The sequence below is a fragment of the Chrysochloris asiatica genome, unplaced genomic scaffold (genome assembly GCF_000296735.1).
Source record: "Chrysochloris asiatica unplaced genomic scaffold, ChrAsi1.0 scaffold00018, whole genome shotgun sequence".
Lineage (NCBI taxonomy): Eukaryota > Metazoa > Chordata > Mammalia > Afrosoricida > Chrysochloridae > Chrysochloris > Chrysochloris asiatica.
Window position 1 is genome coordinate 16811876 of NW_006408536.1, and position 18076 is coordinate 16829951.

The following is an 18076-nucleotide window of genomic DNA, read 5'->3' on the forward strand; positions in this document are numbered from 1 at the left end:
TCCAGCATGTTGTTGTTGTTATGTGCCATGGAGTCGGTTCTGACTCATAGTGACCCTGCACAGGGTTTCCAAGGCTGTAAATCTTTACGGGAGCAGAAAGCCTCATCTTTCTCCCGCGGAACAGTTGGTAGTTTTGAACTGCTGACCTTGCGGCTCGCAGCCTGATTCGTAACCGCTACGCTACATAGTGACCCTGTATAGAGTTTCCAAGGAGCAGCTGGTGGGTTTGAACTGCCGACCTTGTGATTAGCAGTCTAGTGCTTATCCTACAGTGCCACACCAGCACTCAGAGGGTTTCCAAAGAGCATATGGTGGGTTGGAACCATTGACTTTGTGGTTAACAGTCCAGTGCTTATCCTATAGCACCACTATAGACTTTAGTTAATGATAATGTATCAATATTTGTTCATCAACTGTATAAAATGTTCCAAAGGCACTGCTGTTAATAACAGGAGAAATGTGTGCAGATGGTAGTTAAGAATGTAGTGAAAGTCTCTATACTTTCGGAACCTTTTTTTTTTTTTTTAAGATTTTACTGTGAATTGAGTGATAGTTTACATGGGAGAACATCAGTTTTACACTCATGGTTTCATTGCAACAATTACAATCTCCTCCATGCATCGTCATTCAACAGTCTTTGCTTCCATTCCCTCTGTTGTTTTTATTTCGGGGGATGGTGTACACAAAAATACTCAGGAGCGTATAATAATTTAAACAACCAAAGGGCACATTCAGAAAGCCTGCCTCCTGGCCACCAGCACACAGCCTTTCTCTTATTACATGAGTCTAGAGTTCTCAGCTGCATCCTCTCTCCATGTCCCCATCTCTGCCTCTATCTCTGGTGTTGCTGCTTCTCTGGATAGGGTCCCACATTTTGCTCATCCTTTTTTCCCTTGATGGTCCTAGGGTCCTCTGTTTCTGGACTGTAAGATTAACTACTATCTTCTTTTTGTTACAAAACTTTTACCTTTACAGTTGTGACAGTCGCAATTAGTCATGATAACAATTACTCACTATTGAATCATAAGAATCTTATCTCCATCTCTTTTTACCAGACAAATCTAGACAAGATGAAAACTATTCAGTGGGGACTCTATCTTCCCCCACACACTCTGAAGCTAAATTCCCTCTTAAAAACTTGTAAGCCAGTCACTTCGTGCCTTTATTGCCTCCTTGTTTTAGGTAGCCAATGTTGCCCGTCCCTATCAACCCTGCATACAGAGAGGATAAGACTGATAATTGATATGAACACTCATTTCCTCTCAGTTAGTATTTTGAGCTACTACATTCATAAGCATAGGTCAAGTTCATCAAACTGTAGTAATTTATACTTGTTTCTTTTATCAAAAATTTTTTTTAATCTTCCTCTAGTCAGGTTCTGGTCATCAAGCCATCGAGGCCAAATGGGTACTATCTGTACATTTTTTTGTAGACCTAACTCTACTACGCACACAGGGGGTCGCCATGAGTCAGAATTGACCCAAAGGCAACTAAAAACAGCAACAAAACTGCTCTAAAAGTTGATGTCTATTACAATATGTTAAAACAGGTATCTTACAATGATTTTCATTGACATCTTTGATTACCAGCAAGGTTGAACATTTTTATACATTTACTGACTGCCTGTAATTTCTTCTTTTAATGTACCTGCCCTTTACTTCTTTATTTTTAAGTGCTCTTTACTCATTAAGGTATTAAACCTTTGTCTTAAGTATCACAGATTCTTTTAAAATTAAAATGTCTTCTTTAAATTTTAAAAGCTGTGTATCTCATCATTAACTCGATGAAACTGAAAAAGAGAAATCATTAGTAAAACTAATTTTCATTTACAAAGGAAGCAAATATATAAAGGAACACACCCTAATGTAACTGAACAAAGCATAAGGAAATTGGCTCTTTGAATGAAAGGCATTTTCCTCCACAAGCTGGATGGAGAGTAAGATGGCAGCATTCTTCAAACCATGTCACTTTCACTGGTTTTTCCCAGTTAATCTCTCAGTGATCTACTGCTGAACAATGACAAGTCTACATTCATTCCCAAAAAGCTAGACTTCCATTTCAGAGAACCACCTTGAACCTAGCACCACACAAAATTTGAATTCTAATCCTACTAGAGGATGAAATATTCACTTTGGGCCAAAAGATTCTGGTTGTTGAAGCCCAAGCCATGATTTATATGCAAGTGAATTTACAAATTATTCAGGTTGAAGTGGGCAGCACTAAAATGATCTCAGTTACTTCTTCCTTATCAGACAACAAAAACTGTGTAGGAGTGTAAAATAATTTTGGTCTCAGTGACAGTTATCATGAAAAGGGATTCTTGAACTGTAAGACATTAGTCAAAAACAAAGGAAAGTCTACCCTTCAATTGTCTTTTAAATTAGTATATGAAAGGGCTTCAAAAAGTTTTCGGAGGAATAGAATTGAAAGATAACAGCATTTTAAAACTAACTTCTTGAAGCCCCCTTGTATATGACCTTTCAGAAGCCAAATAAGTGTTAGCATTGTTGTTTATTGCCATCAAGTCAGTTCCGACACATAGTGACTCTGTGTATGGCTTCCAAGGAGCAGCTATGGATATGAACTACCTACCTTATGGTTCAAACCGACCTTGCAGGCCAGTGCTTATCCTACAGCGCCCCACCAGCACCCTAAGTACTAGTATTAGTCCTATTTAAATTTATCTAAGATGATAAATTATCTTATTTATGTAATGTGTCAATGAAAAAGAGGAAGATCCCCCCACACACAGTGGCTGCAACAATGGACTCAATCATAACAATTGTGAGGATGGCATAGGACTGAGAAATGTTTCCTTCTGTTGCGCATAGCATCACTATGAGTCAGAACTGACTTGTCAGCAACTAACAACAGCAACAAATATTAGCAATAGTGGGAATTACTACACACACACACACACACACACAGAACTAGATTTATACTTACGAATAAAGCTGCTAATTTTCAAGTTACCTGAAGGGATAAGGTCATTATGGGGGCAGTATGAAACTTTCCCAGTAAATAGTTTCTAAAATTCAGTATGATGGGAGGAAAATAACAATTGCTATTTTTTACTATAACAGAGCCAACATAATTCTTGTAGCTAATCTTAAAATTATAAGGGGCTTTATTAATTCTGGTGCCTTGTGCCCCCACTAAAATGGCTGGTATGAACAGATGCAGGATGAGATGGCCATTTTAGGAACTTAAATACGGACAAAATTACCAAGACAGCTTTAGAGAGTGGAAAGAGAATATATTTCTTCAGGAAAAGATAATTGGGTTGTTAGTTTTTAAAATTCCTTTTCAAAAAATAGGAAAAAGATAAAATGGATTATTCTATTTTTATAAGGTCCAACAGCAAGGCAATATTAATCTATGGTGTCAGAAGTGAGAACAGTGGATTGTGAGAATGGGGAGGACCAGGGTGAAAAGGCTGGGAGGGGTCATGGAGAGAAGTTTCTGGGCTATTAATAATATCTTCTCTATCGGGGTCTGGTAGCGTAGTGGTTATGAATCGGGCTGCGAGCCTTAAGGTCAGCGGTTCGAAACTACCAGCCGCTCCGCAGGAGAAAGATGAGGCTTTCTACTCCCGTAAGGATTTACACCCTCGGAAACCCTGTATAGGGTTGCTATTGGTCGGAACCGACTCAATGGCACTTAACAACAACAACAACAATCGGGGTCTAGGCGAGGTTGCACAGATTGTTCACATTACAAAAACTAAGATGTACACTTATATAATCTGTGTCCCTTCTAAATACACACTTCTATTAAAATGTCTAATGCTTAAAAATTTTTTAGATTAAATAGGTGCAGTGGTTAAGTACTTGTTTGCTAACCAAGAAGTCAGTGGTTCAAACCCACTAGCCACTCTGCAGAAAGATATCACAGTCTGCTTCCATAAAATTTCACACAGTTCTGCCCTGTCCTATAGAGTCACTATGTACTGGCATTGATTCCATGGCAATAGGTTCGGTATTAAATGAATCAGAATGAAAGGTTAACTTCCAAACTACTTTTATTAGGTATCATACTGACACTTGAACATACTTGATAGAATATCATATTAATACTTGATACCTGAACTTATAAACATGCTAAATTATTTAACTAAAAAAAGATGAGCTGTCCTACTTTATTCTACTTTCATTTTTAAAAGCTATCAAATAATAAAGGCCTTGATCAAGAAATACAAAGGTGCTTTGAAAAATCCATAGAAAACTAGAATTAAAAGATAATGAATGGAATTTTTCCACAAAAGTTTTGAAGTCCTCTCATATTGATTACATGAAAGAGTTACTGACAAACCCCAACTGATTTAAGTGATAATTTATGCATTTCTCAATTTGTGTTCAGAAGAACACTGGTGCTTTATTTTTGTTCTATTTTTTAAACAAAGCATTCGGTATTAAATTTGAGAAATGCTAGGTGAGACAGAAATGTTTCTTTACTGTGGGATTTCTGAAAGCCTTTATAGGTTAATGAACACTGCAAATCTCTCTAAAAGGTTAGATGTTAAGTGGCCTTTCCCCAAGGCCACAAGGCCTCCCACACTTCCTCCCCCACATCTACTTACAGAGTGTTCCTTGGAACACAAATTAATTAACATAGTTTGAAGTGCAGCAAAGTTCTCAGCTGATCAGCAGTTTCCAACTGTGCTAAATACACATTGAAAGACTCTGCAGGTAGGGCAAGAGCACCACTGATTTTGACCATTGATTGAATGGGCATCATATAAAATGGACCCAATTACAGGTGTTTTTCAAAATCTGCTACCAACAACAAACACTTGCTTATGCACCAGCTGGCTGCAATGAAAGCTGAAGACATGGAAAAACAGTTCTCACTAAAGGACTGTCTACTGGGGGAGAACAACTTGAATAAAAAATAAATTCGAGAATGCTCTCAGTAGTCCATAGCAGGAAGGTCTTCTGGGCTGGGGAACTAGCATGAGGAGGAACACTTGGGCTATGGGAGGCAGCAGTGATCCTGACATGTCAATAGAAGAGCCGGAAAAAGTGGCTCTTTCTGGGCAAGAAAAGGCCAAGGTAGAAAAGAGCAGAATAAAAATTCTGTAGATTATGGCAGACCTTAAACACCGCATAAAAATGGTTTTAGAATCTCTTCTCTTTCAATACTCATTTTATGATTTGTTTTAAACCTTATGCCTGCACAACTCTTGAGTACTAACATTATTTTTATTATTCTGTTCATGTTAGGAATGTGATTTGGGTATCTCATGGTTCTGTCTAAATGGAAAGTCACCATACCAGATCCCGTTGCAATTTTAAATAAGCCATGTGCCTTTTAATGTGACACGGTTTCCCATTATTCCCCATTAGAAAAACATGACCAAAACATTTCATTCATTAAAAGCAGGTGATGGTTGCATGCAGATACAACAGAGTCACAAACCAAAAGACATTTTATACAAAGACACACATCAACTTGTCCCACCTTCATTAAGTCAAGCAAAACACTATTTAAAATTCCCAGGTATCTTCTCTCCAATGACTGCGGATGGTTAACAGCTGGAAACTGTAAGAACAACATGACAGAAATGTTAGCATTCGGGAAAGGATGTGTGCATACCTGAGCTTGGAGAGCTGGAGAAAGCAGCAGATGGGCAGGAGTCATTGCCCTTGTGCCAATCAAGGACACATTTATTTCCTATACACCAAGATTTTGGTTTCTATGTATTTTTGGTATCAATTAATGGGACTGAGTGTTAAATAACAGAAAAAAGAACAGGTGAAAGATGATACTCAAATCTAGACAGATAATACCAAAGTATGTGAAACAAAATAGAAACATTTAAAATGGTTTGCTATTGCCAGCTTTTGCAGATAATTCTTAATCTGGGGATACACAGGAAGGATAAGACAAGATACCAGATATAATTTGTATGCCTTCTTCAATACAAAATATCATTTAGTTCTGGAAATAGAAAAATCAAGGAAAAGGGAAAAGAAGCAAGAGGTCAGTATCTGAAAAGCCACAGAAGTGGAGATGGTGAATTCAAAGACATTTTCTATTACTGCCTTTAATGTTCCCTTTTAATGGCCTGTTTCTAATTCCTTCCTTTGTGTAAATTGGAACAGAAGGCAAACATAGGCTCCTAGATCAACAAATACATTTCTAAAAAAATGAAGGGAAGGGGTCAACTGCATTTGGATGCTCTGTCTTCCTGCTGCTAACTCTCATATTTCACAATATATGTTGTTGTTGTTATGTGCCATGGAGTCGGTGCCAACTTATAGCGACCCTGTACATGGTTTCCAAGGCTGTAAATCTTAATGGGAGCAAAAGCTTCATCTTTGTCCCATGGAACAGCTGGTAGTTTCAAACTGCTGACCGTGAGGCTACCAGAGCTCCTTATGAGTGGATGCTAATTCATTAGGTAATATGTTAGTGGAACCCATTGTCAAGTATGCCCTCCAAAGGAGAAGGTTAGTTTGCTTTTAATATATATTTCCTTCAGGCCAACATAAAGTCATTTCAAAGAACTGAAATCACGGTGGTTGTTGTTGTTAGACACCATTGAGTTGGTACCGACTCATAGTTACCCATGTACAACAGAATGAAACACTGCCTGGTCCTGAGCCAACCTCATAATTGGTGCGATGCCTCAGCCTACTGCTGCTGCCACTGTGTCAATCCATTTCATTGGGGGTCTTCCTCTTTTTATTCCGACCCTCCACTTTATCAAACATGATATCCTTCTTCAGTGACTAGTCTCTCCTGATAACACGTCTGAAGTATGAGAGACAAAGACTGGCCATCCTGGCTTCTAAGGAGCATTCTGGCTGTACTTCTTCCAAGAAAGATCAGTTTGTTCTTTTGACAGTCCATGTTACTTTCAATATTCTCCGCCAACACCGTAACTCAAATAATCAATTCTTATACACTGCCCAACTTTCACATGCATATGAGGTTACTGAAAACACCATGGCTTGGATAAGCCGCACCTGAGTCCTCAAACTGACATCTTGGCTCTAAAACACTTTAAAGAGGTCTTGTGCAGTACGTTAGCCCAATGCAGTAAGTCATTTGATTTCTTGACTGCTGCTTCAATGAGTGATGGTTGATTCAAGCAAAATGAAGTCTTTGGCAACTTCAATCTTTTCTTTATTTATATGGAAGTTGTTTACTGCTCCAGTGGTGAGGATTTTTGTTTTCTTTACATTGAAGTGCAACTCATACTAAAGCTGTGGTCTTTGATCTTCATCAGTAAGTATTTTAAGTCCTCTTCACCTTTAGCAAGCAAGATTGTATCACCTGCAGATCGCAGTTTGTTAATGAGTCTTCCTCCAATCCTGATGCCATGTTTTTCTTCATATAATCCATCTTCTCAGAGTATTTGCTCAGTATACAGATTGAATAAATATGGTGAAAGAATACAACCTGGCACACACCTTTCCTAATTTTAAACCATTCAGTATTCCCTTGTTGTGTTCGAACAACTGCATCTTGGTCTATGTAGAGGTTCCTCAAGGGCACAATTAAGGGTTCCAGAATACTCGCAACCATTCAGTATTCCCTTGTTGTGTTCGAACAACTGCCTCTTGGTCTATGTACAGGTTCCTCAAGGGCACAATTAAGGGTTCCAGAATACTCGTTTTTTGCAATGTTGTCCTTAGCTTGTCATGATCCACACAACTGACAGCCTTTGTGCAATCAATAAAGGTAAACATCTTTCTGGTATTCTCTGCTTTCAGCCAAGATTCATCTGATGTCAGTAATGATATCCCTCATTCCACATCCTCTTCTGAATCTGGCTTGAACCTCTGGAAGTTCTCTGTCAATGTATGGTTGCAGCCGTTTTTTTTAAAACTTTACTCGCATGAGATATCAGTGATACTGTCTGATAATTTCTGCATTCCGTTGAGTTACCTATCTTTGAAATGGGCATAAATATGTATCTCTTCCAGTCAATTGGACTATGCCAAATTTCTTGGCATAGATGAGTGAGTACCTCCAGTGCCACATCAGTTTGTTGAAAGATTTCAATTTGTATTCCATCAATTTCCAGTGCCTTGTTCTTTGCCAGTGCCTCAATGCACCTTGGACTCCTTCCTTCAGGATCACTGGCTCTTGACCATATGCTATCTCTTGAAATGGATGAACATCGACCATTTCTTTTTGGTACAGTGACAGTGAATTCCTCCCATCTTCTTTTGATGCTTTCTGCATCATTCAATATTTTGCCCAAATAATCCTTCCAAACTGCAAGTTGAAGCTTGAGATTTTTCTTCAGTTCCTTCAGCTTGAGAAATGTTGAGCCATGTTTTTTTGGTTTTCTAACTCCAGTTCTTTGCACATTTTGTTATAATATTTGACTTTGTCTTCTCAATTTGACCTTTGAAATGTTTTGTCCAGCTCTTACACCTCCTCACTTTTGACATTTTCTTTAGCGTTCCTACACTGGACCGCAAGTTTCAGAGTCTCTTTTGACATCCATTTTGGTCTTTTCCTTAATTTTGTCTCCTTAATGGCCTTTTGCTTTCTTCCTGTATAATGTTCTTGATGTCATCCCACAACTCTTCTGGTCTTTGGTCTTTAGTGTCTAAAGCATCAAATCTGTTCTTCAGATGATCTCTAAATTGAGGTGGGATATATTCAAGGTCATAGTTTGCCTCTCGTGGACTTGTTATCATTTTCTTCAGCTTCAGCCTGAATTTGCATTTGAGCAACTGATGGTCTGTTCCACAATCTGCCCCTGGCTTTGTTCTGGCTGATGATATGGAGCTTTTCCATCATCTCTTTCCACAGATGTAGTCAATTTGATTTCTGTGTATTCCATTTGGTGAGGTCTATGTGTATAGTTGTCTTTTATGTTATTTAAAAAAGGTATTTGCAATGAAAAAGTCATTGGTCTTGCAAAATTCTATCAGGCAATCTCCAGCATCCTTTCTATCACCAAGGCCATATTTTCCAACAACTGATCTTTCCTTGTTGTTTCCAACTTTGCATTCCAATCTCCAGTAATTATCAATACATCTTGATTGCATATTTGGTCAATTTCAGACTGAAGAAGCTGGTAGAATTCTTCAGTTTCATCATCACTGGCTTTAATGGTTGGTACGTAAATTTGAATAATAGTGGTATTAAACTGGGCTTCCTTGTTGTTGTTGTTGTTAAGTGCCGTCGAGTCGGTTCTGACCCATAGCGACGCTGAACAGGGTGTCTGAGGCTGTAAATCTTTACGGGAGCAGATAGCCTCATCTTTCTCCCATGGAACCGCTGGTAGTTTCGAACTGCTGACCTTGTGGTTCGCAGCCTGATTTGTAACCACTATGCTACCAGAGCTCCTTGGTCTTCCTTGTAGGCCTATGGATATTATCCTATCACAGTGTTGTACTCCATGATATGTTCTTTTTAATGATGAATGTGATGCCATTCCTCTCCAATTTGTCATTCCAGTCATAGTAAACCATGTGACTGTCAGATTCAAAATGGCCAATACCAGTCCATTTTAGCTTACTAATGCCTAGGGTATCGAACTTTATGTGTTCCATTTCATTTTTGACAATTTTCAATTTTCCTAGATTCATACTTCATACGTCCCATGTTTCAATTATTATTTGATGTTTACAGCTATTTTCTTTCATTCTGAGTTGTGCCCCATCAGCAAACAAAGGTCCTGAGGGCTTTAGACCATTCACATCATCATGGTCAACTCTTATTTTGAGGAGGCAGCTCTTCCCCAGTCACATTTTGAGTACTTTCCAACCTGAGAGGCTCATCTTCTGAAACTATATCTGACAATATTCTGGCGCTCTTCATCATGTTTCAGTATTCAATATTCTGGTGCTGACAGTGCTCCAGTGCTATAAGGTTTTCTGTGAACACATATTTGGAAGTAGTCCTCCTCTCCTAGTCTGCCTTCATCTGGAAGCTCAGGTGAAACCTGTCCACCATGGGTGACCCTGCTGGTATTTAAAATACCTGTGGCATAGCTTCCAGAAACACGGCAACATGCAAACCATCACAGTACAACAAACTGACAAGAAATTTGTGGAACTGACTCCGTAACTGAAATCTCTAGCCATGTTAAATAAGTAGGTAGGGTCAAGGGGACTAGATACGTAGTAAAATTCAAACAATGTGTCTTTAAGGGATGAGTATGACATCATCGGCACCAGAACTAGGTATGACAGGAGAGACAGAACATTGTTAAGACTGAAACCTTGCATGTCAGGAATCCACAGATAGGCTGGGTTGGCAATCAGTGCTCAGCTGTGCAGCTATAAATTCAGACGAAGCGTAGAGAGAGAAAAGAACAGTGTAGTTTGCACACTGTTTGGGACAGAATCCACAGGCAGTATTTTTTGAAAGATGAGGTTTTGAAAGATGAGGAAAATGTCAATACAAAAGTAGGATAGCACCTTCCAAACAGAGGAAATAGAAGAATAACAAGAACTTCACACAAATACACAGGCAAAACTGATTTCTGAGGAAAGTGATGTTACACAAGTCACTGTAAGTATTATTATTCCTACTTTAGAGATGAGGAAGGTGAGGGCATTTAAATAACTTGTTAAAGGCAAGTTACATAATTAAAAGCATCAGAGCTGGTATTTGCACCCAGGTCTGCGATCCAAGCCCACACTGTTTCTAAACCTAGGTGACTCTCCTAAGGGAGGTAGAGAGGCTTCTTTTGACGTGGTTGTGTCAGCCCAATGGGAGAGACACCTGTCATGCTGTGATTAAAGACTCCATACTTGGACACTGTAATTAATATTTTGCTTATGAGGGCTATCTTATGCTATCAGACCCTCCTCCCCCACCCTTTTTTTCCCCAGAAATAACTTTTCATTGATAAGCAAATTAATGCTGATAGTCAAAAGACATTAGAAATATAATAAAAACTGACCAAGAAATTTCTTAACTCAAAAATTTGTATATTTAAATTCTTTGGAATACAATCTACCATTGCAATATTAGGCAATTTAACTAATACCCCAAACTCAAGCACAGGAATTTAAAATATAGCCTAGTCAATAGGCTGTTTGTTTCATCACTTGGCCAAAACAATAAAATAAGAGTGATTCTTTCTTGAGCATTTACTATGTACCAGGCAAGGATCTGGACATTTTACATACATTTTAACATTTAACCTTCACAGAAACTCCATTGGGTGGTTCTTCTACTCTTCTACTATCATCATTTTGTAGTGAAGACCCAGAGGCCCAGGATGGTGACCTAACTTGCCCAAATCATTCAAGCAGTCAATATGGAGCCAGGATTGAAGCCCCAGCAGTTTTACTCCAGTAGTCAGGGTTGGCATGAGCTGGAATTGACTTGAAGACAACTGGATTATTTGTGGTTGTCTGATACCAGAATTTCACTCTCTACAATGGACCAATAACTGATGTGTCTGTGTTGTTTCACAGCAGGGCCAGTTTGCAAGCCTTGTGTACTTAGTTCTCTGCTGCAGACATTCTCAATTTAAATTATGAAGGTAAATTTTCCCCTCAAAAAATGTTGTGACACCTCTAAAGAGATTAAACTAATCTGGTTAAAACACCAAACACTTTCAGACCAAAATGTAAAAATATTAAAGCTAATAAAAGTCAAACTGTCATAGAAGCAGCAATTTCCCTGATGGACATTTATAACCAGCTTTGTCATATGCTGTCTAGCATTTTACAGATAGTTTAGTGAAGAGGTCTATGAACAAAGAGGATCATAGACAAATGAAGAAAAGACATCCTTCATGTGATCTAACTAATCAAATGTTACCTGTTCTTCAATACCCATTTCTAATTTTAATTCCTCCACAAAGCCGAGTTCTCTAATGAATGCAGTCTACTATGATTTTTACCTTTCCAGAATGTCTGACACTCTCATGGTCTAAACCATGTTGAAGCATATTATAATACAGTACAATGTAGTAAGGAATGGTAACGTCCATTACCTCTGTGGCACGATAGACAGAAGGACCACATGCGCTTTTTAAACACTGATTAATGACCATAGTTTCTCCTATTTTTTGGCTTATAAAAGCAAACATTTAAGGGAAAAAAAGGGACTTGCCTGAAGTAACTCAAATTTAGAAAAGAGAGAGCAAGCGGGAGGGAGATGGAATAGAAACTGGGGGCTTTTTTTCACTAATTTCTTCAGCATTGCTTGAGCCCGGCTTGTGTGAGGAGTGATATCCATTAAAGCAAAATGACAGTTTGAGAATTATGCATTTAAGAGAAAGGAGGGAAATGGTGGTGACATTATACTAATAGTTCTTGTAATGAACACCAAATTCACTGTAAACTACCAAACTGAGCAGTGGAAAACTAAGGGCAACTTTTGGGGTAGAGAGAAGCAAAAAACAGCCTATAACTAACCAGCTGCCCCAATAAGATCGCTCTGCAAGTTACATATATCATTTGAGGAAAACCTGTACTCTTTTCTCTTTTTAGAATATTCTTAGAAAAAAAGTTTAATGCCAGTTAAAAAGTCTAACTTGCCTAAGACCAACCACTAGTTTGTAAAGAAGAGTTGATGTTTCACTATAAACACCAGCCTGCTAGTACCAGCACCTTTAGATCTGCAGAATGTAAGCATTATCAGTCTTCACTGATACACTACAAATGAGGGCTCTCATACAGGCAGTAGCTGTGCATTCAGTTTACATTTTTTGGAGAAACCTAATACTTTCAGTAAGGAAAAATTTGAAACTAACTAAAGTTTAGAATATAATAATGCATATGCTAGAAAATAATTTTAAATTGGGATTTACAAATTAGAGAAAAAAACACCATTAGCAGCTCCCACTTTCAAACCTGCCCACATTCTCCACTGTTCACAAATACTATAAAATGTCCAAAAATAAAATATTATAATGGAGATTGTAAACATTGTGATGGGAAAGGGACAATCTTCTATGGGAAGCTTAGCATCCACTGTCCAAGGAATAATGATTTAAATACTTCTGAACTGATTATACTTTTGGGTTTTAGGGAAACCTCTTACCCGGAGTCCATGAAAGCGAGGATTACTGTAGAAGAGTTTCATCTGCTCAGATGGAAGTGGTCCTAGCACCTTCTGAATGGTAAAAAGTTGGTCAATTTCGCTTTCTCCAGGAAATAAAGGCTGCCCATCACTAAGCTCCCCAAGAATACAGCCCACTGACCACATGTCTACGGATTTTCCATAGGGGGCACTGAAAAGCAAAGGGAGAGATTATTTTCACAAGTGACTATATTATTCATTATTTAAAATACATTTATGTATTCAAGGATTTAAAATGCAATGGGGGGGGGGGAAAGTAAGGCTGAAAAAAGGGAATTACAAGCATTCGAGTTTTTAAAAACTCCAGGTGACATCATAAACATCATGAGCAAAAGGTGATTTAAAAGACAGGAAAAAAAGAAAAGATCACAGTCTATTTCAGAAGAGACTCTGAAACTTGCTTTTGAGCTTAGAGAAGCTAAAGCAACTGGAAGAAATGATTAAGTAAAAGAGTTGAACAGAAAATTTCAAAGGGGAGCTTGAGAAGACAGTCAAATATCTTAAGCTAAAAGAACTGAAGAAAAAAATTCAAGTCTCGGTTTACAATATTGAAGGAGTTTATGTTAACGAGCTCTGGTAGCGTAGTGGTTACGAATCAGGCTGCTAACCTCACAGTCAGCACTTTGAAACTACCAGGTGTTCCGTGGGAGAAAAATGAGGCTTTCTGCTCCCATAAAAATTTACAGCTTCAGAAACCCTGTACAGGGTTGCTATGAGTCGGAACCAACTCCACAGCACATAACAACAACAACAACAATGGGCAAATTATTAAATGACACTGGAAACATCAGAAGAAGGTTGAAGGAATACACAGAGTCACTGTACCAAAAAGAATTGATCTATGTTCAACCATTTCAAGAGGTACCATGTCATTTGAACTGCAAGGTCGGTGGTTCAAGCTCACCAGCTTCTCCTTGGAAACCCTATCCAGGGTCACTATGGGTCGGAATCGACTTGATGGCACTTAACAACAACAATATACCCTGACTTGAGTCAAATGATAAATAGCAAATTAAGTAAGAAACTCTCTTTTAGTTTCAAACATAAATAATCCAAGCTTTCACAAGGGAAAGCAAAATATCTGAATATTGTTCCATATGTTACGTACCATCCAGTTGATGGATGGCTCACAGAGACCCTATATAGGGTTTCTAAGAAGTGGCTGGTGAGTTTGAACCACCGACATTTCAGTTCAAACTGACCTTGTGGGCCAGTGCTTATCCTACAGTAACCACACCAGGACTCTGAAAAGAGTATGGTGGTGGTGGTATGCTATGAAGTTGGTTCCGACTCATAGTGACCCTGCAATAGGGTCTCTGAGGCTGTAAACCTTTACGGGAGCAGAAAGCCTCATCTTTCCCCTGCAGAACTGCTGGTAATTTCAAACTGGTGACCCTGAGGTTAGCAGCCCAACTTGTAACCACTACGCTACTAGTTGTTGTTGTTGTTGTTGTCAGGTGCCATCGAGTTGGAACCAACTCATAGTGATTCCATGCACAGCAGAACGAAACAATGTCCGATCCTGGGCCAACCTCACTACCGCTGCCACACTTGACGCCATCAATGATGCCACCTGGCTGATCCATCTCATTGGGGGTCTTCCTCTCTTTCTCTGACCCTCCATCTTACTCAGCATGACATCCTTCTCTAGCAACTGTTCCCTCCGTCCAAAGTATGAGAGATGAAGCTTAGCCATCTTGGCATCCAAGGAGCACTCTGGCTGCACCTCTTCCAAAACAGATCTATTGGTTCTTTTGGCAGTCCATGGCACTTTCAGTATTCTCCTCCAACACCACAATTCAGAGGCATCAATTCTTCTACGATCTTCCTTATTCACTGTCCAGCTTTCGCATCCATATGAGGTTATTGAAAATACCATGGCTTGGGGCAGGCGCACCTTAGTCCTCAAACTGACATCTTTGCTCTTCAACACTTTAAAAAGTTCCTGTGCAGCAGATTGGCCCAATGCAATACGTTGTCTGATCTCCTGACTGCTGCTTCCATGAGTGTTGATAGTTGATCCAAGAAAAATGAAGTCCTTGACAACTTCAATCTTTTCTCCATTGATAAGAATGTTGTTTATTGGCCCAGTAGTGAGGATTTTTGTTTTCTTGACATTGAGATGCAATCCATACTGAAGGCTGTGTTCTTTCATCTTCATCAGTAAATTTTTCAAGTCCTCTTTACTTTCAGCAAGCAAGGTTGTGTCATCTGTATCACGCAGGTTGTTAATAAGTCTTCCTCCAATCCTGATGCCACGTTTTTCTTTATAGAACCCAGCTTCTCGTATTATTTGCTCAGCATACAGGTTGAGTAAGTATGGTGAAAGAACACAACCTTGTCGCACACCTTTCCCAATTTTAAACCATTCAGTGTTCCCATGCTCTGTTCGAACAATTGCTTCTTGGTCCAGGTACAGATTTCCCAGGAGTACAATGAAGTGTTCTGGAATACTCATATTTCGCAATGTTGTCCATAGCTTGTCATGATCCACACAATCAAAAGCCTTTGCGTAGTCAATAAAGCATAGGTAAACATCTTTCTGATATTCTCTGCTTTCGGCCAAGATTCATCGGATATCAGCAATGATATCTCTCGTTCCATGGCCTCTTCTGAATCCAGCTTGAACCTCTGGAAGTTCTCTGTCAATGTATGATTGTAGCCGTTTCTGTATTACCTTTAGCAAAACTTTACTCGCTTGAGATATGAAAGAGATTGTCTGATGATTTCCGCATTCCGTTGAGTCACCTCTCTTTGGAATGGGCACAAATATGGATCTCTTCCAATCAGTAGGCCAGATAGTTGTCTTCCAAATTTCTTGGCAGAGATGAGTGAGTGCCTCTTGTGCCGTCTCACTTTCTTCAATGCACTTTGGACTTCCTCCCTGAGTATCGTTGGCTCTTGTTCATATGGTACTTCTTGAAATGGTTGAACATTAACCATTTCCTTTTGGTACAATGATTCTGTGTATTCCTTCCATCTTTTCTTGATGCAATATGACCTTGAATTTATCCCACCTGAATTTAGAGATCATCTGAAGAACAGATTTGATGAGTTAAACACTTAAGACCGAAGACCAGAAGAGTTGTGGGATGACATCAAGAACATCATACGTGAAGAGAGCAAAAAGTCATTAAGAAGATAGTAAAGAAGGAAAAGGTCAAAATGGATGTCAGAAGAGAATCTGAAACTTGCTCTCCAACGTAGAGAGGCTAAAGCAAATGGAAGAATTGAAGAGGTACAAGAGCTGAACTGAAAATTTCAAGGATCAGCTTGAGAAGATAAAACCAAATACTATAATAAAATATGCAAAGATTTGGAATTAGAAAACCAAAAAGGAAGAACACGGCCAGCATTTCTCAAGCTGGGGGAACTGAAGAAAAAATTCAAGCCTTGACTTTCGTTATACTACTAGAGCTCCTTGAAAAGAGTATAGGATGGAATTTTCAAGTACTTTATAAAACTTTAATAAACACTCAAAAGCACTGTTAACATTGTATACAACAGATGTCAAGGATAATAAACCACTGCAAAAATAAGTCAGTATTTTATTCACCTCATTTCCTTCCCACAAATACCTAAGCGCCATTATTAGGAACTTTTATTCAGATCTTTTTGCTAGCATGCTGGGGAGGGAAGGATACTAAATTTTCTTTTTTCTCTGTATGAAGGAAAAAGAACTTGTTGACTAATGCTAGATGGAAAATCTCCACAGACCCACTGCAAATTATTTTTCTTGTATCAACTGATTTGAATAATGTATTCCGCTGAAATGATGTTGAATGTCAAGGGCAAAATGTCTCAAGAATGTATACAAATTTCTATTCTTAATATAAAACAAAAATATCAACTGATTTAAAAAAATGAACTGATTTCCAAAATAAAAAAGGGAAAAATCAGAAAGATTTAGTAGACATTAACACACAGAAATAAAAAGAAAACCCACAAACAAAATGAACTCAGCACAGAAAGTTATGTGCAACAAAGAAAGCACAGAAGATATGTGCAACAAAGAAACTAGCAACATCACAAAAAACGCACACAGGTAAATGACATCAATCAGTTCATACCTATTGGCAATTACAATGAATGTAAACAGATTAAATGTATGAATTCAGACAGAGTAGCAGATTGGATAAAAAACAAATACGGGTTTACAAGAGACATATCTTACACACAAAGGATGGGAAAAATATATATCATGCTAATGGCAATCAAAAACAAGTAAGAGTGGCAATTTAAATCTCTGATAAAATATACTTTTAAGCAAAAACAAGCATAAGAGACAAAGAGAGACATTATATCATGATTAAGGGATCAGTTGAACAAGAGGACAAAACCATAATAAATACCTATGCTCCCAATGAAAGAGCCTCAAAATACACAAATCTAACTCTAATAGAATTGAAAGACAACTCTATAATAATAGGATATTTTAATATAGAACAACTAGAAAGAAACTCAATAAAGACACAGAAAAACTAAACAATACATTCAACCAACTTGACCTCATAGACATATACAGAGCACTCAAACCAACAGTAGCACAATATACATTTTTCACCCAGTCCATATGGAACATTCTCCAGAATAGACCATGTTAGGTCACAAAGCAAATCTCAATAAATTTTAAAACATCAAAAAAACTAAAAAGCATCTTAGCAGATTACAAAGCTATATAATTAGAAATCAACAATAGGAAGATGAAGGGGAAAAAATCAAATACGTGGAAATTGAAAAGCACCTGCTTAAAATCTACTGGATAATTCATCAAATAAAAAGTGAAATAAAAATATTCCTTGAGTCAAATGAGAACAAAAACACAACTTACAAAAACTTTTGGGACAGAGCAAAAGCAGTGCTCACAAGGCAATTTAGAGCAATAAATGCACACATCCAGAAAGAAGAATCAAAATCAACACCTTACTCAACATCTCCAACAATTAGAAAAAGAGTAGCAAAGTAGGCCTACTGCCACCAGAAGAAAAGAAATAATAAAGGTTAGAGCAGAAATAAATGAAATCTTTAGAAAACAGAAAAAACATTAGAAAGAATCAACAAG

At 38.2% G+C, this 18076-nt stretch overlaps 1 protein-coding gene across 1 annotated transcript in view; it reads right to left on the minus strand.

The window, feature by feature from the left end:
• Window positions 1-18076, minus strand: part of CDKL5 (cyclin-dependent kinase-like 5) — a 176544-nt gene that overhangs the window by 38046 nt on the left and 120422 nt on the right. Inside the window, exons 8-9 of the mRNA XM_006835594.1 lie at window positions 12976-13165; window positions 5461-5541 (exon numbers count right to left, since the gene is read on the minus strand). Coding sequence (XP_006835657.1) covers window positions 5461-5541; window positions 12976-13165 — 271 coding nt within the window. The remainder of the gene's footprint in view (window positions 1-5460; window positions 5542-12975; window positions 13166-18076) is intronic.